Raw genomic sequence first — 26,104 nt, 5'->3', positions numbered from 1 at the left:
CACCACCTCTCTGAAGTTGACGACAGTTGTGAATTGCTGAGTAGTTAGGCATGTTAAAGAGTTGAGTAGTATCCTCTTTCAACCATGTTTCAGTAAGTATAATAAAAGAGAATTTGTTGCCAATAGTTTCAATCAAGGCACTAACATCATCGAAGTGTTTACCTAGGGATCTAACGTTCAAATTGATTACAGAGATATTGTGATTATGAGTTAATACATTGTTTACATCATGTGCTGCAAAATATCTGCAATTTAGATCATTAAAGTGATTATTGTCATAGATAGTGGATAAGAGGTTAAGTTCAGGGTCTATACTTGACTGCATAAAAAAAGCTGATTGTAGAATCAGAAATAAGTAGAAAAAAGCTATAAAATAGGGAAAAATATATACACAATACTGTACAAAACAAACACAAAAGGGGCTTACAGGGGTACAAAGGAGTAAGGGAGTATGGCTAGGCTAGGCAACCTAGGCAATTAATGAGATTAAAGAAAAAACATGTAAACATGGACTATACAAAACACAAGATATGGAAATACAAAACAAAAAATATAAGCAAGACTAAGCAATACAAAAAAAAAAAAAAAAATTGAGCAAAAATGAGGTAGATTGCTTACGAGTACTCACAGGTACACTGTAAGTAACAATTTGCAATTTGAGATGCAGGCAAGGCCAGGGGTACAATGGAGTAAGGGAGCATGGCAAGGCTAGGCAACCTAGGTAATAAATGAAATCAAAGAAATGTTGAATAATAAACATAGGCAAATTTAAGCTAATGATTAATAACTATAGATAGTTCAGTAATGACTGTATAATTAAAAAGACCTGAAGAACTACTTAATAACTCAATTAAATAATTTCGGTAAATGACTAGGTAAGAGTAAGTTAAAAATTAAGTCAGAAAATGAACCAAGGAGACTTAGGATACCTAGCCCCACTAGTTGACAGGGGGTTAATTAAGTTAATTCATTGGGAGTGATAAGGTGAGACAAACCACATTGGGAGAGGAAAGTGTTGAGGTTTTCTTCTCTAGTAATAGTAAACATTTTGCCCTCTGCGGTTTTTCTCACCTTTATCAGACCATCTCTAACGAAGCACTGATGAATAGCATCTGGGTTTTGTTGCCGGATTTGACGCAGGCGGTAGAGGATTTGCTGTCTGTTCCTGGTCAAGCACTCGTTGATGTATAATCCCTTCCGTAGGGATGCAGCTGTCCGGACTAGATTGGATTTCGTGAACTGGGAAGACAGCTTCAGGCGAATTTTCCGTTGATTTAGACCTGATGGATTCTTTTTGCCTACTCTGTAGGCAGCAATAACGTCAGTTTTGTTTAGATTGAGCTGCAGTTTGTTTTTTAAGAGATCCTTAGCTATTTCGAAACAATTTTCACCTTCATGTTCCACAGGTATATCTTGGGACGACACGATAACAGAGTCTAGCAGCTTTTGCTGGTCTTGTTCCTCCTGGGAGACGGAACGTTGAGCTGAAAATGTACTGATACATGCAGTCATTTTGCTGAGAGCTTCCTCCTGCTTTTTTAAGGCTTCATCAGTTTTCCGAAGGTTGTTTTCCTCATGGAGATCATTCAAATCATGCTGTAGTTGGTCTTGGCTAGCCTTGTAGTTTCTAATATCCTCGCAGAGGAGGGTTATTTCTTGTTGTTGTTGTTGGAGATTAGCGCGGTTCGCTAGATTCTCGTTGAGAAGACTCAAGATGATAGAATTTTGTGACTCGAGGACTAGGCACAACTTTTTGAACCACAGATTCTCGGTCCAGTTAGTGAATTCCGGTGAGGGACCGGAAGCTCGCTTGAGTTGATTATACTGGGATGCTAGCATGGACATAGGAGAGGGTTGAGAGGACTCTGCTCCTTTGCTCAATGGGGTGGAGGGGAGGGCAGCCCCGCCACCCCGGACCCCAGAGCTTCCAGACGGAGAAACACGGATATTGTTAGAGTTGGCCGGGATGGATGTCTTGTTAAGGAGTTTGTTGCCCTTATTTCCCTGCACAGTCACATTTTTAGGAGACATGATTGGTTAGAATGGACTGAGGGGTATATGTTGAGAAGAAACTTGCGTCAGGCAGCGCGGTGGCGGCAGCATGCACTGGTACTCACACCGTAGAGGATTGTTTTGAAACTTATTTGAGATGGAATGAGTTGATTTTGGTCGGTTACTTTGGTTTTGCTATAACATGCTTGGACTCCATGTACTTAGCTGCCTGTGGGTGGTGGTCTACATCATCTGGCGTAAGTTTAAGGGCTGATATACAACTTATAGTGAGGAGCGTAGCGTGCGTAGCGTCCTCCCTCGATCAGAGATGCTTCTTCTTGTTTCTTCCTTGCTTGTTGTGGTCCTCACCCTTGGGGTAAGTTGGGGTTCTTGGGCTTTCCGTCTTGCCCCTGGGTTCCCTAACTCTCTGGATTAGGGAGTGTTGTTGGCTGGTGTGGTGCACTGTGGCTGGTGCTGCCAGCCCTTCAGCTAGTGACTGTACACCGGCATTTCTCTCAGGCTGCTTGCTTACCGCTGTTGGGTCTTGGGGTTTTTCTTCCTCTGTCTCTCCGTTTCTTCCTCTGGCCAGGTTTCCCTTTTTCTCCTGCTCATTTTATGGTGGCCCTTTCAGTCTGGGATATTTTTTGGTGGCTTTTTGTTATTTGATCCTGGTTGGTATTTTGTTCATTTTGTGCAGCCGACTTCTTTTCTGGAGATGATGATGTCGGCTGGTTTCCGGAGGGTCCTTTGTTTGTTGATTCTTTATTGGTTAGGCCAGAGGTGCCTAGTGCACTTTATCTGGTGGTGGCTTATTGGGGAGTTCTTTTGATATTTTGAGGGTGTTGGTCTCATTTTTCAACCATGCAGAAGTCTGTTTTGATTATCCTAATTTTCTTGGTGTTTTCCTGGTCGATGGCAAGATGATAAATTTAAATGTAAAGTGTTCATGAGTCATTGCTCCCTGCACCTCTGTGAGGAGGCCAGGTTCTGGCTTGTGGTCCACGGTAGACATACAAGAACTCTGCGACTGTTGACTCCATGTAGTGTGGCATTTAATCAGTAAGATAGCTTCAGGGAACCTCCATGATTCCACCAGAAAGTGGTATTTCACAGTCAGAAAATGGCATTTCACAACCAGAAAGTGGCATTTCATTAGTCAACCTTTTTTTTTTGTGGAAGGAAGTGGTGCTTTTTGCAGGCGACTGTTGCTCAATTATTATTTTTTTTTTTTAGAGTATAATGAAATGGAGTTTTTCTTTGGTACTGTATTGGTGATGTAACACTTTCTCTGATAATTTTTCTCAAGTATTGAATTTTCTGGGGGGAGCCCCGTCGGCTCTCTGGAGCTTTACCGGCTGATATGCTAATGTCAGACTTTGGCATCAGTCATGTGTATGGAGTTCTAGGGCCTACCGGGGACCACGAGCCAGAACCTGGCCCCCTCAGAGAGGCAAGGGGAGCAATGGCCTATAGAAACCCCCATGTGGTTGGAAGCATTCTATGTCTGCCATCGACCGGTTCAAGCATCCAGAAAGGTAAGCATTCCAAAACAAACCCCTATTCTGGTGAAAATTGCTACCTAAGCCGAACTAGTGGATAGAACTCTTCAACAGAAAACAAGGAAACTAGTATGACGTCATACGTCACCGCGCCGCTGTCTGCGCAGCTCCCCCCTCCCCGGAAGGGGGAAGGGGGAGCCCCAGACCTCCCACGCCGGCTATCCACCCATCAGTTCTTCGGCTGATGCTATAGGCAGTGGTTATGTGCTCCGGCTCCAGTGGTTGTTTCAGCACTGTACCTAGAGTGTGGTGTCTGTTTTCTAGGTGGTGCGTGAGCCGGGAGTGATTCTTCAGTACTCGGCCTGCATGCGCCTAGGGTTCCCTTCCCTAGGTGCCCTGTAAGTACTGCCCTTGGGGCTTGGGGCCACCTTCCACAAGTTCCTTGGGTCCTGCCCCTGCTTGGCCGTTTACTGCTTGGTTTTCGGCTGCTCTTTGTGTGCTCGGGTGTTCTGTCTCCCTTGTTTGCCTTAGAGTAAGGGGCAGTGTTTGCACTGGTGGGGCGCAGGGTACTGTGCAGCTTGTCTTTACCAATCATAGCGGCCGGCTCTGTCCCGCTTGGGTACGCTGTCCTCTTGCGGGGTTTTCTTTTTCTTTTTGTTTATCTACCTGGTGGGGGGGTCTGCCTTCGTTCTTGCCCCTTGTATCCCTTGTGTTCTGAGTATTTTCTGGTGGTACCCCTGCTAGGTCCCCGTGAGTGTACACATCCCGGGGGTTCAGCTCTTAGAAAGTTGTTTGGTAGCTTTGGGTGCCGGTTAGCAGTACCCTGCCTGGGATTACCTGAGCGCGAGTCCTCTTAAAGTAAACGCTCGGGACCCTGGGAAACCCCTGGGGGCGCGCGGGTCCGATGGATGTGACCCCAGAGTCCCCCCTTCACTTCCAGCGAGGGGGGGGCGTTGCTTGTGGTTACAGTAACCACAAGCCCCGTAAGTAACCATAAGCCCCGTAACCACAAGGCGGGGCTTGTGGTTACGCGGAGTGGGGTCTTTCCTCACCACTCGCCGTACGTGCTGTTGGACGTCGGCCCCTCCCTGGGCTCGGTTCCTTGGCCTTTGAGTCGGTTGGTTCCGTCTTGTGGGTGGATGTTTCCTCCCACCCCTTTTTGGGACGGTGTTTTGGTCATGTTTCCCCGTTCGATGGGGTTCTGCGTGACTTCTGATCTCGGGTGCGCCTGCGCCTTCGGGACTAGTGTTGGCTTCTGTGTTCTCGAGGGTACGGGAAGGTTTTTCGCTACTTCCCGCATTATTGGAACGTCTGTCAGCTCCTCGTACTTGTCACCCTGTTGGGCTACTTGTTGCCCTGTTGGGCTACTTGTCGCCCTGTTGGGCTACTTGTCGCCCTGTTGGGCTGCTTGTTGCCCTGTTGGGCTGCTTGTCGCCCTGTTGGGCTGCTTGTCGCCCTGTTGGGCTGCTTGTCACCCTGTTGGGCTACTTGTCGCCCTGTTGGGCTACTTGTCGCCCTGTTGGGCTACTTGTCGCCCGGTTGGGCTACTTGTCGCCCTGTTGGGCTACTTGTCGCCCGGTTGGGCTACTTGTCGCCCGGTTGGGCTACTTGTCGACCGGTTGGGCTACTTGTCGCCCGGTTGGGTTCCTTTTTGGGCTCTTTGCTTCTTTGGCCGGTTTTATTGTTCCTGCTTCCTCTTTTGGCTACTTTTCTCGTGCAGTAGTCCTGGCTGGCGCCTTCCCGCAGGGAGGGTGTGCGGTTCTGCCAGCGTGTTATGCACATGCGCCGTGGAGTTTGTTTTGGTCTGGGTGGTGTTTCAGTGCTGGTGTTTTGCGCCCTTTTTTGCTACAGTGCTTCGCCTCTCGTTCTTCTCCCTGGCTGCGGTATGTGCCCCTTCGCGCCGGGGGTGTCCTGGTTCCCAGTTGTGGGGAGGACACCGCGGTTTTCCCTGTGTCATGGGTGTGGACCGCCTCCTTCGCCTCTCCCTGCTCTCCTGCGGGTCCGGCAGGGTCCGGCTCTAGTGTCTTCACCTGGCGGTGCTCCCAAGTTCTTCTGGGCACGGTTGAGTCGTGTCAAGTTCGTGCCACCATTCGCCAGGTGAGTTTCTGCGGTCTGGCGTCTTTTGGCCGGGCGCTGGATGCGGCGGTGTTTATATACCTGTCTTTATTTAGGTATATTTTTGTACGACTGAGACCGTTCGCACACCAGTGACTGTCCCTTTATCACCCCTTCCTGTTCCCCTCATGTGCATGTCCAACCCATGCTGGAGTCATTCAGGGGACCCTCCTTTTTTAATGTTGTGAGGTGTGGGGGTTGTGGGGTTGGTTCTGTACTCACCTGGTAAGGCTCCTGGCTGTGCTTGCAGGATTTGAGCTCTGGCTCTTGGGTCCCGCCTATCTGGTAGAACTTGCGGGATAGTACCAGTGGAGTGCAGTGGTGCTATTGGCACCTTTGGGGAACACTGTATTACCATCAGAGGTCTGTGCTTGTTACACGACCTACTTGCGAGCATAAGCCTTCTTGCTGGTTCGTCCGTGGACTTCCAGGGCGCACTGGCCTGTTTTCGTATGGCAGTTCCGGCCCGTCCTGGTTGTGGGGGTATGTGGGCCGGTGGACTGCTCCTAGCAGCTGCTTGGTGGGCCATCCTCTGGCCGGTCTAGCCTGACCTTGGGCCGGGCTTCAGGTGTAAAAGAGCTCCCAGTACCTCATCCAGCAGGTATCGAGTGGGGTTTCTCCGCCGTCGGTCGCCTGGTGCAGGTTTCTGGGCCTGCAGGGTTTTGTCGTGTCTCCGTTGGCCCTGTCTGGGGTCTGCCTGCTCCGTTCTCTGCCTTTGCAGAGGGGAGTTGCTATTTACATGTTGCATGTTGCAGTGGTGCCTGTTGCTGCTGCTGCACGTGTGCATTGGTACCGTGTTTCACGGTGGCGTGTCCTTGTTCCTGTGTCCGGTTGTGGAGTGGCACTTTGCTGCCGTTTTGTGCCTATGGATTGCGTGGGGTTTTTGTCCCTGCCTGATTGTCCACCCCTGGTTGTTCTCCTGGGGTTTTTTGTGCTTCTGCTCTTTCTTCCTGCCTCCTCTGCAGCAGGGATGTTCTGCGTGTGTTCTAAGGCGTTGGTCAGCCTGTGTTCTGTGATGTGCTTCTTTGTCTCGGTCTGTTGCAGTTGTTCATGCCCCTTGGTTCAGGTCCTGTTCTGGCGGCGACCCTTCCGCCTTCTTTGGTTTCCTAGCTTGCCCTGCTTTTTTTTTTTTTTTTTTTTTTTTTTTTTTTTTGTCTTGCGATGTCTCGCGTCGGACCCGTCGTTTCTGAACTCCTGGCGGGCTTGCATGCTTTGGGGAGTTTTTCTGTTCGGCAGACGTTCCATCTCCTTGTGCCGCCTGGGTTTCGGTGGTCGCGCCCAAGATCTTCTCGCGGCTCCGCCTTTTTCCTGGACTCGGAGGGCCTTGTCGGGGCTGCTTATGTTCTGCCTCGTGGTCTCGCCTCCGGTTGGTGGTCGGGTGGCTTCGTGGTAGGTGTCCCACCTGCGTGCTTCTCTTGGCGGCAGTATGGGGTATTTTGGCGGTCCTTCCTTTTCCTGTCCCTTCTTAGGTGGTTACTCTTGTTAGCTTGGTTTACTCTCGGCTTGGTTTTCTAGTGGGGGTTGGGGGCCATCGTCTTGCCACATACTGTCGCCTCTTTTCGTGCGGCGCAGGCGGATCCGCTTCAGCTTGCTTTCGGTCTTGGTGTTGCTTCTGCACCGTTAGTAAGCTGTCTTGTGCGTCGTTTCACCTCCGGCCTGTTGGTGCGCCGCTTGCACCATCCTGGTCTCTGGTCAGCGTGCTCTGTCTTCTCCTCGGTTGGTAGTGCCCCTTCGGTTCCGGTGTGTTTTTTCGTCGGCTCTTTCCTTTGGGCCTTTGCCTCTGGGGGTCGAGTCGCTGAGTTTTCTTGCTCCTTCGGTTTTAGCGTTTTGGTTGTTTGGTGGCAGCAATCTCCATCTTTTCTGGCGCGGGGTGGGGCTGCTGCATTCTGGAGGGGTCCAGGGTTTGTTGGTGCTTCGTTGGTCGGGCCAGGGGTGTGTCGTTTTTGTGTTCAGTGGCGGCCCTCCGCTGTTGTTTGCGTGCCACGGCATTTGGGTCCGGAGCGCATTTTGCGTTGATCCGGTTCTGTTCTTCCCGGTTCGCAGGTGATAGTGTCCCGGGTGGTCAGCCGTGTTCTTGCGGCTAAGCTGCCTGTGTTCTTCCCTCATGCCTGTGGCGTTCGTGGCTTCGCTGCTCTCGCTGCCGTCTGGGCGACGTGGCCGTGCGGTCTTTCGGGCATGGATTTTTGGTGTTCGTGCAGGGGCCTTGCTGCTCGTGGTTCTCGTGTTGTTCCCGGGATTTTCGGGGCTGTGGCGCCTTGGGTTGGCGTTTGCTGCCGGTTGTCTTGCCTCCTTGGGGGGTGCGTGGTGTCCGCCTCCCGGTTCTGTCCCTTTGACCTTCCTCTGGGGTAGTTAGCTCCGGGGAGCCGACGGGGCTCCCCCCAGAAAACCAGCGTTGAATGTAATGAAACGCCATTTTCTGGGTGAGACCCGGAGGCTCCCCGGCAACCCTCCCTCCCTCCGGTCGGCGTTTTTCGCGTGTTTTGACATCCAGCCTCAGAACTGATGGGTGGATAGCCGGCGTGGGAGGTCTGGGGCTCCCCCTTCCCCCTCCCGGGGAGGGGGGAGCTGCGCAGACAGCGGCGCTGTGACGTATGACGTCATACTAGTTTCCTTGTTTTCTGTTGAAGAGTTCTATCCACTAGTTCGGCTTAGGTAGCAATTTTCACCAGAATAGGGGTTTGTTTTGGAATGCTTACCTTTCTGGATGCTTGACCCGGTCGATGGCAGACATAGAATGCTTCCAACCACACGGGGGTTTCTATAGGCCATTGCTCCCCTTGCCTCTCTGAGGGGGCCAGGTTCTGGCTCGTGGTCCCCGGTAGGCCCTAGAACTCCATACACATGACTGATGCCAAAGTCTGACATTAGCATATCAGCCGGTAAAGCTCCGGGGAGCCTCCGGGTCTCACCCAGAAAATGGCGTTTCATTACATTCAACGCTGTTTTTTTTTTTTTTTTTGCATAATTTTATTTTCCTTACAGTTCCTAAGAGTTTTACATGTCTTAAATCTCATAATATTTATTTTAATTTTAATAATAATTATTTTATTATTGATCTTCCATGATTGTGGTGTTTGTTATTTGAAAAGGTCCTTGTCCTGTGTGTCATTAGATGAAAGCCTGGCATGTGAGCAGTGTTCAGGGGGGGGGGGAGCCCTGCCTTAGGAAGCAATCATAGAGGTGCTCATAGAAGATAATTTTTAAAGGCCTCACTGCCATATTTACATTTTTTCAGTATTGATAATTTAAATGCTACTCAAATCTATGTAAATACCATAGCAATAAATCCAGTACCATAGCATATGTCTTTGTTATGATGTGTTAAGTATGTGTATATTTCAGGTCAAACCTAAAGTAGTTAACAAGATTGGGCAATCAGTCGACAATGTCTTTCAAACCCGATATGGATCCCTGAAGGTAATGAATCTAATTGGTGTGAAGTATGGATCCAAGGTGAGCTTGTCCAAAGGCTGGGCTCATGTGCTGTACCCAACTCCTGAACTTTGGACTGTGACATTGCCACATCGTACACAGATCCTCTACACCCCTGATATATCCATGGTAAGGGCTAATTTCCAAGCTTCTTCATGTGCTTCAAGTTAGTTTATCGATATCTCTAAAACTGGTCTGAGCTTTTTGCACTAGTGTGCTAGGGACATATTGGGCTTGCCAGGTTTGTGACTTCTTTATACTCAATACTTTACTATAATAGTAAAGTATAGTATAATATATACTATACTTTGGGCTCATACCTAGAAATTGGGGTTTTATTACATTCAATGTTGGTTTTTTGTTAGTACAGTAAACATTTGTAAGCAATGTTTATAATGATAAACTTGAGACAATATTGGAATGAGTATACTAGGTTTGAAAATATTATTTGAATGAATATACTGTAATACAAAAACATTATTTGATTAATATTCTTTGGCAAGGTTTTGTATTTAATTTAATATTTTTAAGTATTGTTGCAATGATTTTTCAGGTGGTGACACAGTTGGAGATTGGTCCTGGGTCTGTTGTGTGTGAAGCTGGCACAGGAAGTGGATCACTGTCTCATGCACTACTTCGCGCCATTGGACCTACAGGCAAACTGTATACATGTGACTTTCATAAGGAAAGAGCTCAGGTAAATGTGTAAATGACACTGGTTTTAGGAGTTTAGTCTAAGACCTGAGAAAGTTTTCATCACTCTACATCATCACTACTCTTTAAGTAAACCTAACTGAATTCAACCTGACCCATCCTATCTTATCCTAACCTAACTTAACTGAAATAAGAGATAAAATATGGCATTTTGTGTGTGTTATGCACAAGGTGTGTAACATAACTATGAAATTATAATTTTATTCTAGTTCAAGTTATACATTCCACTGGGTTTTCTGGGGAATCCCCTTTTGGCTCCTTGAAGTTATATCTCTGGTATAGGTGCCATCAGTTGAGAAGTTCTCTGGCCTACTTTGTTACCCCAGAGAACTCCACAACCCATTATGGCTCTGCCCTGGGGATTTGATGACTGGTTTTTGGAGCAGTTGAGGAAGCTGTGGGTGTCCTTCAACCCTTCCTGAATGATGTTATCTTCTGTGGAGGGCATTTTGCTCCAGGACAGTTTTTCTTAATGCTCTTCAATGCTTTAGTTTGATTACTCGGCAACTTTCCCAGGTTCAATTCCATGTGCTCTTTGATGCTTAAGACACGTTCTATTTCCGGAGATTTTGTTGTATCCAGATTGAGTAGAATCTAGTTAGTAGTTCTCTCTCAAACGTATTGGCAGCAGAAGCAGTATATGAGCGTGTTTAAGTAGTTTATGAGCGTGATGAATGGATTTGGGGCTGTGTGATGGTTGGCACCTGCGATCCGGATGGCAAGTGTGAGAGGGTCACTGGTCATGGTAGGCTGGATGGCTTCTCTAGGACACGAGAAGAGGCGGCATTCCAGAAGGGTTTCTGGTGATGACCGGAAGCAACAGTTGGGGACAATCTGTGACAAGGACAGGGCTTATGGGTGTGTGGAAGACATGTGACTGGATATGGTTTGGGAAAGTTGAATAAATACGGATGGAAGCAAGTGGCAGGGTCAGTGCTGTACAGGACTCCAAGGCAGTGTCAGGACCCAAGGTGGCCTCTGCCGGCATAGCTGAGATTATTTTGACTTATCCAAGCTGGTTGCTCCACACACACACAGCCACTTAGTGCCGTGCAGATGTCCTTGGTGAAATTGCAAGGGTGTTTATGAGCAGCAGGAGCTTATTTTGTTTGGTCATGTGAATGCCTTTGTGCATCTCCATCCCAGCCTTTCATTCTTAGCCAATAATGTGACTGGCTTTTAGGAGTGATCCTATAGATCCTATATTCATTCAGGTGTGGTTCTTCTGTGGTGCACCCACACCTGATTTCAATGTCTAATGTTATCCCTGTGTCAGTATGTTCTTTCTTCTCTGGTTCTCTGCTTCTGTTTCCCAATGCTACATTAAGCCCACATCTCCCAGTTGCATTGTGGTGTTAAAGTTCAACTGTACCTTTGTCTCCCGGTATCTTCCAAAGATGCTGCTCTGGAAAGTGCTTTTGATATGCTCTCAGTATCCAATTTTAAATGTATGCTACAAAAAATCTTCCTGAATTTATGTAAATAAATTCTATAAATATTTATTGCACGACAATGAAAGAAAAAGAGAAAAGATATGGAAAATATTTAATGTTATTTAATGTAGGTAATGGAGTTAATAATTATAAATATTCACTTGTTTTAATGCGTAATACATATATTATACTTGTACTTGCAGGTAGCTTTGGATGAATTCACTCGGCATGGTTTTGGGGAACGTGTTGACGTTTCCCACCGTGATGTTTATGTTGAAGGTCTGGGAGTAGAAGGCATAGCTGATGCAGTATTTCTTGACCTCCCTAAACCCTGGGAAGCTCTTTCTCATGCTGTTTCTGCACTCAAGAGCAGTGGTGGTAGAATATGTTCCTTCTCACCATGCATAGAGCAGGTCAGTAGTAATGTGGAAACTTTTGTACTAATTCTTCTGTGTGTCAAGTCTTACCACAGATGTACGTACAAAAAGATGAAAACCACTAAAGTCTGTGTTTCACACCATTATGTGAAAGTATTTGGCATTGTTTCTGAAAGGTAATTCAGTTTTTAATAAGAGAGAGGAGATATACCAAAAATATTTGTTAAGTGATTTACAGTATAGAACACTGTAACCCTGATCATCTGAATCATGTAGGATTAAACTCAATTTTTCCTAAGATTTTAGGTTACTCAGTTTCTTCCCAAGCCATGTACCATGACAAGGCGAACAGGAAATAGAGTAGACACCAGCAGCATTAGAACCAAGAGGAGTAGTGTGAACTAGATTACTACGAAGATTGCTAGTTTGTCGAAAGGCGAACTTTACTTCAAGGTGACGAAGGGTATTGGTGAAATTTTTTAGTTCAGATATGAACGGAAGGCAGAGCACACTGGTACTAGTGTTAGAAACAGGTTTGAGATGATAAAAAATTGTTTAGCTTGAGAATAGGCACAGTTGATAAAATGTAAGGCATATCCAAGGCAAGAAAAAGATTTGTAATTAAAAGAAATTCCAGAATTGAGAAACAAGGATCACTGATGCATAGAGTGCAGAAGGAGAGAGAGAGAGAGAGAGGAGAAAATTGCTCTTTAAACTGTAGGAAAAGGATGGTAGAAAAAGAAAGTGAATGTACATACCACTACATATGTAAAATTGGTCATTACGCAAAATGGTTTTAAGAATGCTTCTTCTGCCTCCTGTTTAGAAAATGAAATGGCTTATTCTAGGCAAACAAATAATTTTATTTGTAAACTTGCATGGTAATTTATTTTGTAGCATTTGTAATACAGTACTGTGTATGATTTATTAATTAAACTATAGTCATTACAATCTTAACAACTCACAGCACTTTATGAGTTACACGAAGTGTATCAGTTCTTTGATAAGTTTCCTTTTTCTTGTAGGTGTGTCGAACATGTGAGCTTATGGCTTCAATGGGTTTACAAGAAATTAAAACTCTTGAATGTTTGGCAAGAGAATTCCAAGTCAAAAGCATATCATTACCTGTGATATCAAAAAGCAAGCAAGTATGTTATAACTTTATATGTCATTATATTTGATCAGTAAACAATTTCTGTATGTAAATGTATTTTAGTTGAGGTAGATGTATAAGCTTACTCGCATCTCATAAGCATACTGTTCTTTTGAAGTACATTGCAGAAGAAAAAAATGCTTAAGCTGTAGGCAACATTAAATTGCAGTAAAGTAGTTATCTTTCACTTTTTCCTCTCAGAGCATCTTACAATTACTGTACAAGTCGATCCGTCATGTAGGTCGATCACTAAAATTTTGAGGTGTAATTCAGATTTAGGACTATATTCACTGAGCAAGATTACTCCTAAAAATAAGGCAGCATCACTTCCCTTACCTTACTGTATGGAAAGTTATAATTGTTGCATTATAATTTAACTATAAATTATTTCAAAACTTTTGTTGAATCTAGTTTTAAAGCTGTGAATGGAAGTGGCTTCCACATCTTCAGTACAATTCACTTATTGACCCCCTTGTACCAGGAGAGAGTATTGCCTTATATTTCTGACTCATTTGCATTTCCACCTGGTCCTCTTGTCCTACTTTTTCTCTTATTTGAAGATGCTGTCCTTGTTCACCTTGTGCATTTTCCTCGATATCTTGCAGTAGAGTGTAAGACATGGCTTGAAAGAGCCCTGTTTTTAATACACTAAATTTCACTTTTTTCAGTACAGCTGCCTCCTTATGAAAGTTGGTTAATGGTTGAGTGATGACCTTGGTATTCACTGGTGTTTTATTTTAGTGATCAGTTTTTGAGTGGCCAAGCAGGACACAGTGCAGATATAATTGCTCAGAGTATAAATGTTTTTATGTCTTTTGTTAAGATCAGGTATTGGAGATCGGGAAACTGTACATTTGGCACATGCCTTTATGCTATCAATGCATTACTATAAAAGGTAATATGTCTGCTAAATCTTACTCATTTTTTGTAATACATTAATGTTTGTTTTCAGGAAGCTGAGAATTCCAAGAAAAAGGGGTCACAAGAAGGGCCACAAGAACCAAACAAGAAAAGAAAAACTGAAGAGCAGTCTTCCAATGAAACAAAATTAGTTGAAGAGAATTGCAAAAGAAATGATTCAGAAATGGAAATAAAACCAGAAAATCCCTCAGACAATGCAAGACAGCCCAAAAATAATGACTTTCGAATTAAAACTGGAGTTACACCACTGAAAATGCCAGGACATACAGGATTCCTAACCTTTGCTACAGTTCCCCCTGGTCTCAAACCAGTTTCATTGCTACCAAAGATTTTAGGCCAAGATGATTGTATTGAATAAGATTTTGAAATACATATTTTAATTTATTTAATCTTTTTTTGTCTTTCTAAAATTGATAGTTTTAATATCATTTAATATCAATTAATATCATTTGTGTATCTACACAAATTTGGAGACTAGTCGCATCTACTGATCTATTGGTCATATTTGAGACGTACTTCTATCTTATAGTAACTTTTGTTATGTTGAGGCTGATTCACTGCATAATACTGAAGGGAAAGTTGCTTTTTAAGAAAGTGATATCTGTATGGTAAAATGTTTCAGGAGCGAGTAAGCATAATTGGACAGCTGGATTATTGCCAGCATTGCTAGCATTAAGCAGCAGCACTGGTGAAGCGGACCCCATGCAGCACTGTCCTGATAATGTCCCAGACAGTACCACGATGAAGGCAGCCAGATTGGCATCACTGTCAGGAGGACAGCCAGATTGGCTTTGCTGAGAGGAGGGTAACCAGACCACTGCTGTGATTGGTAGCAGGATCAGCACTGAAGTAAGGAGGGCAGATAAATGCCTCAAAATGGATCTCCTGAAAATGAGGTTATTCTACTGTATTTGAGACTATGTTCAGTAGTTCAATTAAGTGAGCAAGAGTTGAGCAAGTGTTTCTACTACACAGTTGCAACCTGTCCTCAGGATACCATACTACTTATGTCACAAAATGCTCATAGTTCCTATGCTGCTAATGTTCACAGTTTCCATGTGGTAGATTTACAGTTATTAGCTATCACCAGGCACCAACCCATCCTCACATACCATAGTACGACCCATAGTACCCGTCCCATCGCCGTAGATACCAGAATAGTCTGTTTTATCAAATTTAAATGATAACTAATTTTCCATTCCCACTTCTGGTGAGATTTACGTAACATTTTCCACCCTATTCGAATATCATGGATCAGCTACATCCTATTGAAGGCTCGTAGTTTAGTTTTGAGAAATCTTGGTAATCCTCAGTAAATTATAATAATTATTCTATGAAATATTTCAATTGGTGCCTAATTATAATATATACAACAGAATATACTCTTTGTAAGTCTGGAAATTGGATTGGGTAAGGTAATTCTACCCAATCTATTGATAATAATGGGGTTGTGCAACCCCCATAACAAGTTCACTAACCAGTATTATGCTTACTGGTTCCTGAAACACTTTAGCATACAGATAACACTTTCTTAAAAGGCAACTTTGCCTTCTGTATTATGCAATGAATTAGCCTCGCATGTACACTTCACTACGGCCCACAGGATGGGTATAATAATTTTAATTCATTGTGTCGGGGAAGACAGGAAGCCAGAGTGTATTCATACACGGTAGACTTATACTGAGCCCCCCCCACCCCCCTCCCAATTCCTAAGGCAAAATTACTGACCCCGCCCAGGATGCAACCCCATAACAAGCTGACTAACTCCTGAGTACCTGCTCACTGCTAGGTGAACAGAGGCATTAGCTGGAAGAAAATGTACCTAATCATTCCTATCCTGCCCGGGATTCGAACCTGGAATTCTCGATTGTGCGTCGAGAATGAATCCGACTGTACTATCGGGTATGGGAACCAACACTCTCCACAGGATGGTTACGGGGTCCACAACCCCCCACGGGATCCAAATAGGGACCATTATTTATTATTATTTTATTTATTTATATACAAGAAGGTACATTTAGGGGTTAAAAGAGAACATAGAAATGAAGTTTGATTTTACATTCTTGTAAAGCCACTAGTACAGGATTAGCACATTACACCCCACAGGATGGGTATTTGGTTCAATACTACCCGCACATATACTCTGTACCCCTCCACCCCCCCCCCCCCACATGTACTCTGTACTCCTCCCCCCCCCACATGTACTCTGTACCACCATGTGCACCCTGTATCACCACATGTACTCTGTACCCCTCCCCCCCACATGTACTCTACCACCATGTGCACCCTGTATCATCACATGTACTCTGTACCCCCCACATGTACTCTGTACCACCATGTGCACCCTGTATCATCACATGTACTCTGCACCTCACCCTCAAACATCCGATGGGTCTTGGGAAATATATGTGAAAAAATTATTAATTAATAATTACCAAAGCAATCAATTTATTATACAGTTCGTGCATCCTGGGAATGGTCAGTAATTCGACTTATACATATGGAATACAGAGGACGGCAGGGAGACTTTGTGGGACGGAGGACGGCACGGAGACCTTGTGGGACTGAGGACGGCACGGAGACCTTGTGGGACTGAGCGTGGAGGACGGCACGGAGACCTTGTGGGACTGAGCGTGGAGGACGGCACGGAGACCTTGTGTGACTGAGCGTGGAGGACGGCACAGAGACCTTGTGGGACTGAGCGTGGAGGACGGCACAGAGACCTTGTGGGACTGAGCGTGGAGGACGGCACGGAGAGGCCCCTTGAGGCCCCCTGAATGTTCCTGAAGGTCTCTGGAGGCCCCTGGATGTTCCTGGAGGTCTTTGGAGGCCCCTAGGATGTCCCTAGAGGCCCCCAGAGGTCACAGGAGGCCCTTAGAGGTCCCCTGGAGTTCCCAGGAGGCCCTTAAAGGCCTCCTGGAGGTCCTGAAAGGCGCTTCGAGGTCCCTGGAGGCCTCTGGAATTACCTGGAGGCTCCTGGAAGCCACCTGAATGTCACTGGAGGTCCCATGAGGCTCCTGGAGGTCCCTGGAGGTATCTGGAGGCCCTTAGGATGTCCCTGGAGGCCCCCTAGTGGCCCTTTGAGGTCCCTGGAGGCCCCAGGAGGTCCCTGGAGGTCCCAGTAGGACCCTGGAGGCCCCTTAGAGGTCCCTGGAGGCGCCTGGAGACCCCTAAAGGTTCCTGGAGGCCCCCCGAAATTCCCTGATGGTCTCTGGAGGCCCCTGGAGGTCCCTTGAGGCCCCTGGAGGTTTCTTGAGGCCCCCCAAATGTCCATGGAGGCCTCCCAAATGTCCATGGAGGCCCCCTAGAGGCCCCTTGAGGTCCCTGGAGGCCCCTAGGGGTCCCTGGAGGCCCTTGGACATCCCCTGGAGGTCCTTGGAGGCCCCTGGAGGCCACCTGAATGTCCCTGGAGGTCCCTGGAGGCCCCTGGATACCCCTAAAGTTTCCTGGAGAGCCCCTGTAGGTCCTCAAAGGTCCTTGAGCCTCTCTGAAGGTCCCTAAAGGCCCCTGGAGGTCCCTGTAGGTGCCCTGGATGTCCCTGGAGAACCCTAGGGGCCCCGTGGAGGTCCCTGGATGCCCCTTGAAGTCCCTGGAGGCTCCCTGGATATCCGTGGAGGTCCCCTGGAGTTCCCTGGAGGCCCCTAAAGGCCTCCTGGAGGTCCCTAAAGGCCCCTGGAGGCCACCTGAATGTTCCTGGAGGTCTCTGAAGGTCTCTCGAGGCCCCCTAGAGGCCCTTTGAGGTACCTGGAAGTCCCCTGGAGGTCCCCTGGAGATCCCTAAAAATTCCTGGAGGCCCCTGGAGGCCCCCTGAAATTCCCTGGAGGTCTCTGGAGGCTCCTGGAGGTCCCATGGATGTCCCTGGAGGCCTCTGGAGGCCCCAGGATGTCCCTGGAGGTCTCTGGAGGCTCATGGAGGTCTCTGGAGGCCCCTGGAGGTCTCTGGAAGCCCCAGGATGTCCCATTGGAAGCCCCCTAAAGGCACTTTGAAGTCCCTGGAGGCTCCCTGGATATCTGAGGAGGTCCGTGGAGGTCTCCTGGAGTTCCCTGGAGGCCCCTAAAGGCCTCCTGGAGGTCCCTAAACGCCTCCTGGACGTCCCTTGAGGCCTCTGGAGGCCCACCTGGAGGCCCCAGAAGGCCCTCTGAATGTCCCTGGAGGTCTCTGGAGGCCCCTTAGAGGCCTTTTGAGGTCCCTGGAGGGCCCTTGGAGGCTTCTAAGGGCCTCCTGGAGATCTCTAAAGGCCTCCTGGAGGTCCCTAAAGGCCTCCTGGAGGCCCCTGGAAGCCACCCGAATGTCCCTGGAGGTCCCTTGAGGGCCCCTGGAGGTCCCTGGAGGCCCCTGGAGATCCTTAAAGTTTCTTGGAGAACCCTGGAGAACCCTGAAGGTCCTCGGAGGTCCTGAAACTTTACCGAAGGCCCCTAAAAGTCCCTGGAGGCCCCTGGAGATCCCTGGAGGTCCCTAAAGGCGCCCTGGATGTCCCTGGAGAACCATGGAGATCGCTGGAGGTCTCTGGAGGTGCCCTGGATATCCCTGGAGAACCATGGAGGCCCCTTGGGTGTCCCTGGAGGCCCCTGGAGACCCGTAAAGGTTCCTCGAGGACCCCTGAAATTACTTGGAGGTCTCTGGAGGCCCCTGGACGTCCCTGGAGGTCGCTGAATGTTTCTGGAGGGCCCCAGGATGTCCCTGGAGGCCCCCTAGAGGCCCTTTGAGGTCCCTGGATACTTCTGGAGGTTCCTGGAGGATCTTGGAGGTCCCCTGGAGGCCCCTGGAGATCCCTAAAGGTTCCTGGAGGCCCCCTGAAATTCCCTGGAGGTACCATGGAAGTCCCTGGAGGCCCTTGGAGGTCTCTGGAGGCCCCAGGATGTCCCTGGAGGCCCCCTAGAGGCACTTTGAGGTCCCTGGAGGCCCCCTGGAGGCCCTTGGAGGTCCTTGGAGGCCCCTGGATGCCCCGTGAAGTCCCTGGAGGCTCTCTGGATATATGTGGAGGTCCGTGGAGGTCTCCTGGAGTTCCCTGGAGGCCCCTAAAGACCTTCTGGAGGTCCCTAAAGGCCCCTGGAGGTGCCTGGAAGCCCCTGGAGGTCCCCTTGAGGCCTCTGGATGCCCATGGAGTCCCTAGAGGGCCCCACGATGTCTCTGGAGGCCCCCTAGAGGCACTTTGAGGTCCCTGGAAGCCCTCTTGAGGTCCCTAGAGGCTTTTGGAGGTCCCTGGAGGCCCCTGGATGCCCCTTGAAGTCCCTGGAGGCTCCCTGGATATCTGTGGAGGTGCGTGGAGGTCCCCCTTGGAGGCCCCTAAAGGCCTCCTGGTCGTCCCTAAAGGCCCCTGGAGGCCACCCGAATGCTCCTGGAGGTCCCCATGAAGCCTATGGAGTCCCTGGAGGCCCTCTGAATGTCCCTGGAGGTCTCTAGAGGCCCCTTGAGGTCTCTGGAGATCCCCAGGAGGTCCCTGGAGGCCCCTAAAGGACTCCTGGAGGTCCTTAAAGGCCCTTTGGAGGTCTCTAGAAGCCTATTGAGGTCCCTGGAGGACCCCTGGAGGTCCCTGGATACTTCTTAAGGCCTCCTGGAGGTAACTAAAGGCCCGTGGATGCCCTGAATGTCTCTGGAGGTCCTTGGAGGTCTCTGGAGGCCCCTGGAGGTCCCAAAAAGTTCCTGGAGGCCCTTGGAGGCCCCTTAATTTCCTTGGATGTTTCTAGTAGCCCCTGGAGGTCATGGATGTCCCTGGAGGTCCCTGGAGGCCCTTGGATGCCCCTTGAAGTCCCTGGAGGCTCCCTGGATATCCGTGGAGGTCCCCTGGAGTTCCCTGGAGGCCCCTAAAGGCTTCCTGGAGGTCCCTAAAGGCCCCTGGAGGTGCCTGGAAGCCCCTGGAGGTCCCCTTGAGGCCTCTGGAGGGCCATGGAGTCCCTAGAGGGCCCCACGATGTCCCTGGAGGCCGCCTAGAGGCACTTTGAGGTCCCTGGAGGCTCTCTTGAGGTCCCTGGATGCCCTTTGAGGCCCCTGGATGCCCCTTGAAGTCCCGGGAGGCTCCCTGGATATCTGTGGAGGTGCGTGGAGGTCCCCCTGGAGGCCCAAAAGGCCTCCTGGTCGTCCCTAAAGGCCCATGGAGGCCACCCGAATGTTCCTGGAGGTCCCCATGAGGCGTCTGGAGGCCCCAGGAGGTCCTCTAAATGTCCCTGGAGGTCTCTAGAGGCCCTTTAGAGGCCCTTTGAGGTCCCTGGAGACCCCCAGGAGGTCCCTGGAGACCCCCAGGAGGTCCCTGGAGACCCCTAAAGGACTCCTGGAGGTAATTAAAGGCCCCCTGGAGGTCTCTAGAGGCTCCTTAGAGACCTATTGAAATCCCTGGAGGCTTTTAAAGGTCTCCTGGAGGTAACTAAAGGCCCCTGGAGGCCCCTGGAGGCCACCTGAATGCTCCTGGAGGTCCCCATGAGGCCTATGGAGGCCCTCTGAATGTCCCTGGAGGTCTCTAGAGGCCCTTTAGAGGCCCCTTGAGGTCCCTGGAGACCCCCAGGAGGTCCCTGGAGGCCCTTGGAGATCCCTGGAGACCCCTAAAGGACTCTTGGAGGTCCTTATAAGCCCCCTGGAGGTCTCTAGAGTCCCCTTAGAGACTTATTGAGGTCCCTGGAGGCTTCTAAAGGCCTCCTGGAGGTAACGAAAGGCCCCTGGAAGCCCCTGGAGGCCACCTGAATGTCTCTGGAGACCCCTGGACGTCTCTGGAGGCCCCTGGTGATCCCAAAAAGTTCCTGGAGGCCCTTGGAGGCCCCCTGAAATTCCCTGGATGTCTCTAGCGGCCCCTGGAGGTCCCATAGATGTCCCTGGAGGCCCCCCTAGAGGCACTTTGAAGTGCCTGGAGGCCCCCCTAGAGGCACTTTGAAGTGCCTGGAAGCCCCTGGAGGTCCCTGGAGGCCCTTGGAGGTCCCCGGAGGCCCCTGGATGCCCCTTGAAGTCCCTGAAGACTCCCTGGATATCTGAGGAGGTCCGTGAAGGTCCCCGGGGGGCGCCTAAAGACCTCCTGGAGGTCCCTGGAAGCCCCTGGAGGCCACCGGAATGTTCATGGAGCTCTCTAGATGCCCCGTAGAGGTCCCTTGAGGTCCCTGGAGGCCCCCTGGAGGTCCCTGTAGGCCATTGGAGGTCCCTGGAGGTCCCTGTAGGCCATTGGAGGTCCCTGGAGGCCGCTAAAGGCCTTTTGGTCGTCCCTAAAGGCCCCTGAAGGCCACCTGAATGTTCCTGGAGGTCCCCATGAGGCCTCTGGAGGCCCATGGAGTCCCTGGAGGCCCCAGGAGGTCCTCTGAATGTCCCTGGAGGTCTCTAGAGGCTTTTTAGAGACCCCTTGAGGTCCCTGGAGACCCCCAGGAGGTCCCTGGAGACCCCTTAAGGACTGTTGAGAGTCGGGACCAAAGAACCAAAGCTCAACCCCTGCAAGCACAAATTAGGTGAGTACAACTAGGTGAATACAGCTGAGAGGCGGGACCAAACAGCTGAAGCTCAATTCCCTACGCATAGCTAGGCGAGTCCATAGGAATTACCGTTTGTCCTGGCGCCATCTATGTTTTGACAGCAGTACTACTAATGTTCCCACGTTATATGATGATCTCTATACGGGTGTTACGGTCAGTTGCTCTTCTATGTTTATGGACAACGCAGGTGATTTGAGGCAATTTGCGGAACGAGTGAAATAGTATCGACGCGGTGAGTGATGGAGGAGGATATATACTGCTGTGTACTCGACCAGCGGGTGAGAGGTAAGTTATATCGAACAACTATGGGGAATAGATGGGTTATTTTAAGCGTAGAATGTCAGGTAACCGGTAACTACAGAGATGGGGTAGTGTTTTTTTAAGTGTTTATTTACTAAAGTGGAACATTACATTATGCCTTTAGCTGAACAAGTCTACTGGTGGGGGAAGTAGACGGGTTTTATGAAAGTATTTTACCTAAATATTTGTATTTGGTTAACTAGTTCAGCCGTTACCAGGGAGGGTGTTCCTTTAATCTAATCTAAAAATTCTAGCCGGACAAAGTGATTAAATAAAGAAATTGAATAGAACGAAGTGGTTTGCCAAGGTGCTTAACATTTAGTTTAGTTCACTTACTACTTGCTTAAAGAATGCAAGTTTATCATATTGAATTTACCGTAGTTTTACTGCATTTAATATACCGTTTTTACCCTATTTAATTATGTCTGGTAAAGGCCGGTCGTGGAAAGTTCCTAATATAGCAAGTTTTAAAGGAAAAGTTTGAGTTAACTTTAACGCTTAAGTTAGTGACCAATTAGCTTAGTCTATTGTGAGGAAAGTTACTAGAATCTAACATGGCAAGTGCCATTTCTCTACTTTTTGAGAAACATGACTAGATACATGAATCGCATAGTTTTATTACTAAATGTTCATGGATTAGGTTGCATAGTTGAGGAAATGGTGATAAGGTTTGTGATTTTGTGTACCTTGACTTCATCAGAGATTTTGATAGTGGCGCAAAATTGATAGGGGCTCGGATCATTGGGAATGCTGACTGAAGTTGATTAGGTCATGGCTATACCAAAGGAAATTAGTATAAATGGGGTTAAGTTGGAGGAAGTGTTGTAAGTAGTGCCTAAAAGCTCTCCTTGGACCTCGGTTATTCGCAAGATTATGGTTTAGACTGCAATAGTTGCCGAATTGGCAAATAAAAAATACCGATGCCCTATATAGTTTTGAAATGGTTAAGACTACCAGATGCAGTTTAATGCTGACAAATGTAAGGTTTGGAGGCTAGGTATAGATGTTGTAGATTGTTAAGAGTATTAAATTTTTTGCAGGTGGTAAATTCTCCCCGAGGTGGCACTGCTCTCCAGCCTGGGATGTTGATTGGTTAGTCTTCAACTGCCTCCCAACATGGTAGTGAGGTCCTGAGCTGACATGCAGTGAGGAACGTGGAAAGCTTCCTGAATTGGCACATGGTATGCCTCCCCTACCAGCAGCTGGCACAAATGTTCCAGCTAAGTGGATGAAGCCCACACTAAAATGTAAGTGGTACAGTAAATGGACACCCCCCCCCCCCTCCCTTTTGACATTGAACAGTTGGAAAGGGGGGGGGGGGAGAAAATTACTAAATTTAGTAAAATCACATTGTCTTGGTAGTATAGTTGGGTTAATTATGAATTTTCAGACTAAAAAGCTTGGTACATAATTCAACAGAATAAATTTGTCCTAGTAGTAAGCAGTGGTTGCAAAAGAATAAATTGTATATATGTTTTGTATTGCTTTTATTCAAATGTTATACATGGTTCTTAAATTAAAGTTTGTTTGCAATGTTCCAGAAAAATGTTCATGACTAAAGTTGTTGGAAAATAAAATTTGTATAGGATGTTGACTTGAAATGACTATAGCTTTGTTTGTAATTAAGATGGGACAACAAGATACTTAGTGTGCCATTTAAAACAGCAACTGTTAAACTGGTGGTTCAGGTATGAACAAAATAACATCGCTATGCATATAACTTTTTAGTAATATTTACTGTTCACATGACAGGTTGTGGAAGGTCCTGGCAACAAAGAGCTGCAGGAAAATACTTGCAGATCTACAGTAAGTAGTGTTGTGTACATTGGAATTAGAGGGTAGAAGTTAATTGCTAAAAACCTATTAAATATTAGGGTATGGAAGTCTAGGCTTAGGCTAGTGGGTACAATATGTGCAAGTTTAGTCCTTTCAGGAATGTATTTAATAGAATGGTATGTTGAAATTGTGAAAATTGCAATGTGGGGCATTAGATCTTAAACAGCATAGTTGAGGGTGTTTTATTAATAATTTTAATGAAATATAAATCTTGTTTAGTTAACATTAAATGTTTGTTAAATACGCTTTAATCTATAAATGTATAACACTGTTAAGGGTAATCATGAGTCAAAGTTAATGGCAGGAAAAGTTTTGTTCTAAGTGATGGTATTTTTCCCTTGAAAGTAAAAAAAATATTCAATGTTTACTTTAGCTTGGTTTTAAATTTATATAGTTTTCCAGAATGTGGTTTGGAAAGTCCAGAAGTCCCTCTGTCAGTTGGAAGAGTTAAACAGAATCAGGTGAGTTGTAGTAAAGGTTAATCTGAATAGATTTGCATAAAAGTAAAAAAAATAGTATTAACTTAAACAATATAGCATTGGCTAAAGATAAATGTAAATTGCCATTGAAGTGCAGTTTTGGATAGTTTCTCAAATGACATTTACTGAAACTTGGCAAATTGATTGCATATATATTTATATTGCTAAATTAGATCTTTACTACTGCTACTAGAATATGTAAATTCCTTAAAGAAATTTTTTCCATCTGAATTTGTAAAGTACTGAATGCTAATTTGAAAAGTAAAGCAAGATTGGCTTTAAATCTGAAATTAATTTGTTGAAATATTTTTTCAGGTGAAAGTGATTATGATGCATGGACTGGCTTGGAGTGAGGCTCCTTTACTCTGCAAAAGGAAATCTACAAAAGTGGGTGAGTTTGAATTTGATGTTTTAGCTATATCAATGACCTAATCTTAATTCTCTTATCTAGTCCATTTATAGGTGTGTAACCATGTCCTACTGTTACAACCCACAGGGATTGATGCAGTTTGTACTGATCCTACCCCATTTCATAAAAGGGGACCAGGCAGTCCTGCAGATTTTCCTGGCATGGCTTTTTCAGAGCTTTGCTCTACTACCCATCTAATAGATGGACTAGATTTGCTTAGGTTTAGGGACCCTTAACAATGGTTACATTGTTAATTCTCACAGGGCTTGTTTGCTGAATGGGTGGATGCATCTAAAACTTTAGTGCCTGGCATGCATTGTACAGTGCTTTGAGTAAAGCATATGTACAATGTGTTGGGGGCACTAAAGTGGTGGATGTAATGCACCCATTCAGGGAACAAGCTCTGCACTGAAATCAGAGGAAGGGATAGGCCTTGCTGAGCCTATCTTAAAAGATAGGATTTTAGGATTTTTTGGACTTATTATTAGGCATTGGTGATAATAAAAGTAGTGTCCCTGTTTAATGTTTATTGTTCTTTTACAGGTGATTGTCTCTGGAGTTGTCTTGGATCTTCTGTTCATCTAGGAGCATCTGGCCCACAACCTGAAACAGTAATAAATATTAGATGTTATAAATACTATATGTAAAACTTATTAAATAAAACAATTTTAATGAAAGTACTTTATATACTTTATCCTGAAATTATGCTGGAAATTATTGTTTACTACTATTGATGCAATGTTTAAACATCTGAAATTTTTTTACTTTGAAAATAAATACTTTGTAAAATTTACACATTTGTAACTTGTTACATAGGTGCATGCAAAATGCATTGAAAAGATGTAAAAGTGGACTACCTATTCAATTTACATAAACTAACAAATATTGCAAATTAGTCTGAAATATTGAAGTGGAAGAAACTTCAGTCAATATTTTAGTTTTTATATTTGAAAGAATTTAGAGCTATGCAACACCTAAGCTTTGTACAAATTATGATTAAATTAACTAAAGATGATTGTTAAATTTACAAAACATTATAAAAGTGACACTGAAGCATCTATACAACATGGTTTTCACAAAGTCTTTGGTAACTTAAATTTAATCAAAGCTCTTAAATGATTTGTCTGCCAACTTCAGATATTCTGAAATATTTTACCTATATTAAAACCATCATTGTTTGAAAGGGGCAAAACAGATTACTGTCAATTAGTTTGACCTAACATCTGCAAGGTCCTGAAGGAATGGAATTTTTTTTTTTTTTTGTAAAACTGTTTGTTTTTAGCAAACCCTGCCTAATGAACCTGCTCATTTTTTTTAGAAATGGTAATTGCAACATTACCAAAGACCATTGTTTTAATAGCCAAAGTACCAAATGAAAGACCAAGAAGCAACAAACAGGTACATGGTAGAAAGGACAAAAGAATGGTTACGAGGACCCTTTAACAAATGAAAGAAATGACTGGGAAAAATGCTGTCATACCACAAGGGGTCTTAACCCTTGTCATTTACATCACTGACATTAATCTAAATATTACCAACCACAAAAATTGCTGATAACATGTTATTAAAAAAATAAAGAATATAATATTGAGGCCTTAATGCAGATCTCTAACTCTACAAATAGTAACAAGACTGGCAATTTCTTAAAACAAACAAATCCAAGACCTTGCACGTGAGCCAGAACAATCCATATCACAACTACCACATTAAAATGAAACAACAATGAAGGTAAGGTAATTACCAAAAGAAGGCACCAAAGTGCGAAATAATCAGAGGGCGCTAAATATCACCAAGAATGCCAATACGAGAACAAAAACGCACAAGGCGAACGATATCAAAAGTATCCGATTCACCTAGAATTCTATTGAGGGACAAGTGACTGCGAGGGACGGTCGGAAAGCAAGACACACGCTCGTCCTGGAAGTCAGGACATTCAACAAGGATATGCACAACTGTTAGAGGGACAACGCAATTCGGACAATAAGCAGCAGGGAGGCGC

The 26,104-nt window shown here is 46.3% G+C and overlaps 2 protein-coding genes across 10 annotated transcripts in view; one reads left to right on the top strand and one right to left on the bottom strand.

Annotated features, from left to right (window-relative positions):
• Positions 1–24,782, top strand: part of LOC123750735 (tRNA methyltransferase 61) — a 32,537-nt gene extending 7,755 nt beyond the window's left edge. For 2 of the 9 annotated variants that reach the window (XM_045732838.2, XM_069312498.1), the window contains exons 3-13: positions 8,949–9,167; positions 9,592–9,735; positions 11,389–11,598; positions 12,588–12,710; positions 13,668–14,532; positions 16,148–21,057; positions 22,422–22,628; positions 23,134–23,187; positions 23,620–23,678; positions 24,012–24,087; positions 24,649–24,782. In XM_045732838.2, coding sequence (XP_045588794.2) covers positions 8,949–9,167; positions 9,592–9,735; positions 11,389–11,598; positions 12,588–12,710; positions 13,668–13,994 — 1,023 coding nt within the window. In that variant the 3' untranslated portion in view covers positions 13,995–14,532; positions 16,148–21,057; positions 22,422–22,628; ... (2 more) ...; positions 24,012–24,087; positions 24,649–24,782. Of the gene's footprint in view, positions 1–8,948; positions 9,168–9,591; positions 9,736–11,388; positions 11,599–12,587; positions 12,711–13,667; positions 14,533–16,147; positions 21,058–22,421; positions 22,629–23,133; positions 23,188–23,611; positions 23,679–24,011; positions 24,088–24,648 lie in introns of all 9 variants that reach the window. The other 7 variants (XM_069312499.1, XM_069312500.1, XM_069312503.1 and 4 more) reach the window with 7 other exon arrangements.
• Positions 16,706–18,988, bottom strand: LOC138356426 (collagen alpha-1(I) chain-like). The gene is made up of 4 exons (XM_069312570.1): positions 18,965–18,988; positions 18,043–18,797; positions 17,754–17,909; positions 16,706–17,504 (listed from the first exon to the last, which is right to left on the bottom strand). The coding sequence occupies exons 1-4, from the start codon at positions 18,986–18,988 to the stop codon at positions 16,706–16,708; spliced, it is 1,734 nt and encodes a 577-aa protein (XP_069168671.1).
• Positions 24,783–26,104: the final 1,322 nt, after the last annotated feature.

This window comes from Procambarus clarkii, chromosome 72 (assembly GCF_040958095.1).
Source record: "Procambarus clarkii isolate CNS0578487 chromosome 72, FALCON_Pclarkii_2.0, whole genome shotgun sequence".
NCBI classification, from domain to species: domain Eukaryota; kingdom Metazoa; phylum Arthropoda; class Malacostraca; order Decapoda; family Cambaridae; genus Procambarus; species Procambarus clarkii.
The sequence above is the reverse complement of the archived record's forward strand: the minus strand, read 5'-3'. Positions and strand labels throughout refer to the sequence as shown.

Excerpts from the sequence above, each read along its gene's own strand:
- LOC138356426 (XM_069312570.1), bottom strand. The coding sequence starts at position 18,988 with ATGGGGACCTCCAGGAGCATTCGG. Across the intron at positions 18,798-18,964 it reads GGACCTCCAGGAGCATTCGG|GGACCTCAAAGTGCCTCTAG; the intron begins GTGGCCTCCAGG and ends GAGGGCTTCCAG. Across the intron at positions 17,910-18,042 it reads GGGACTTTTAGGGGCCTTCG|GGGCCTCCAGGAGGCCTTTA; the intron begins GTAAAGTTTCAG and ends GGTGGCTTCCAG.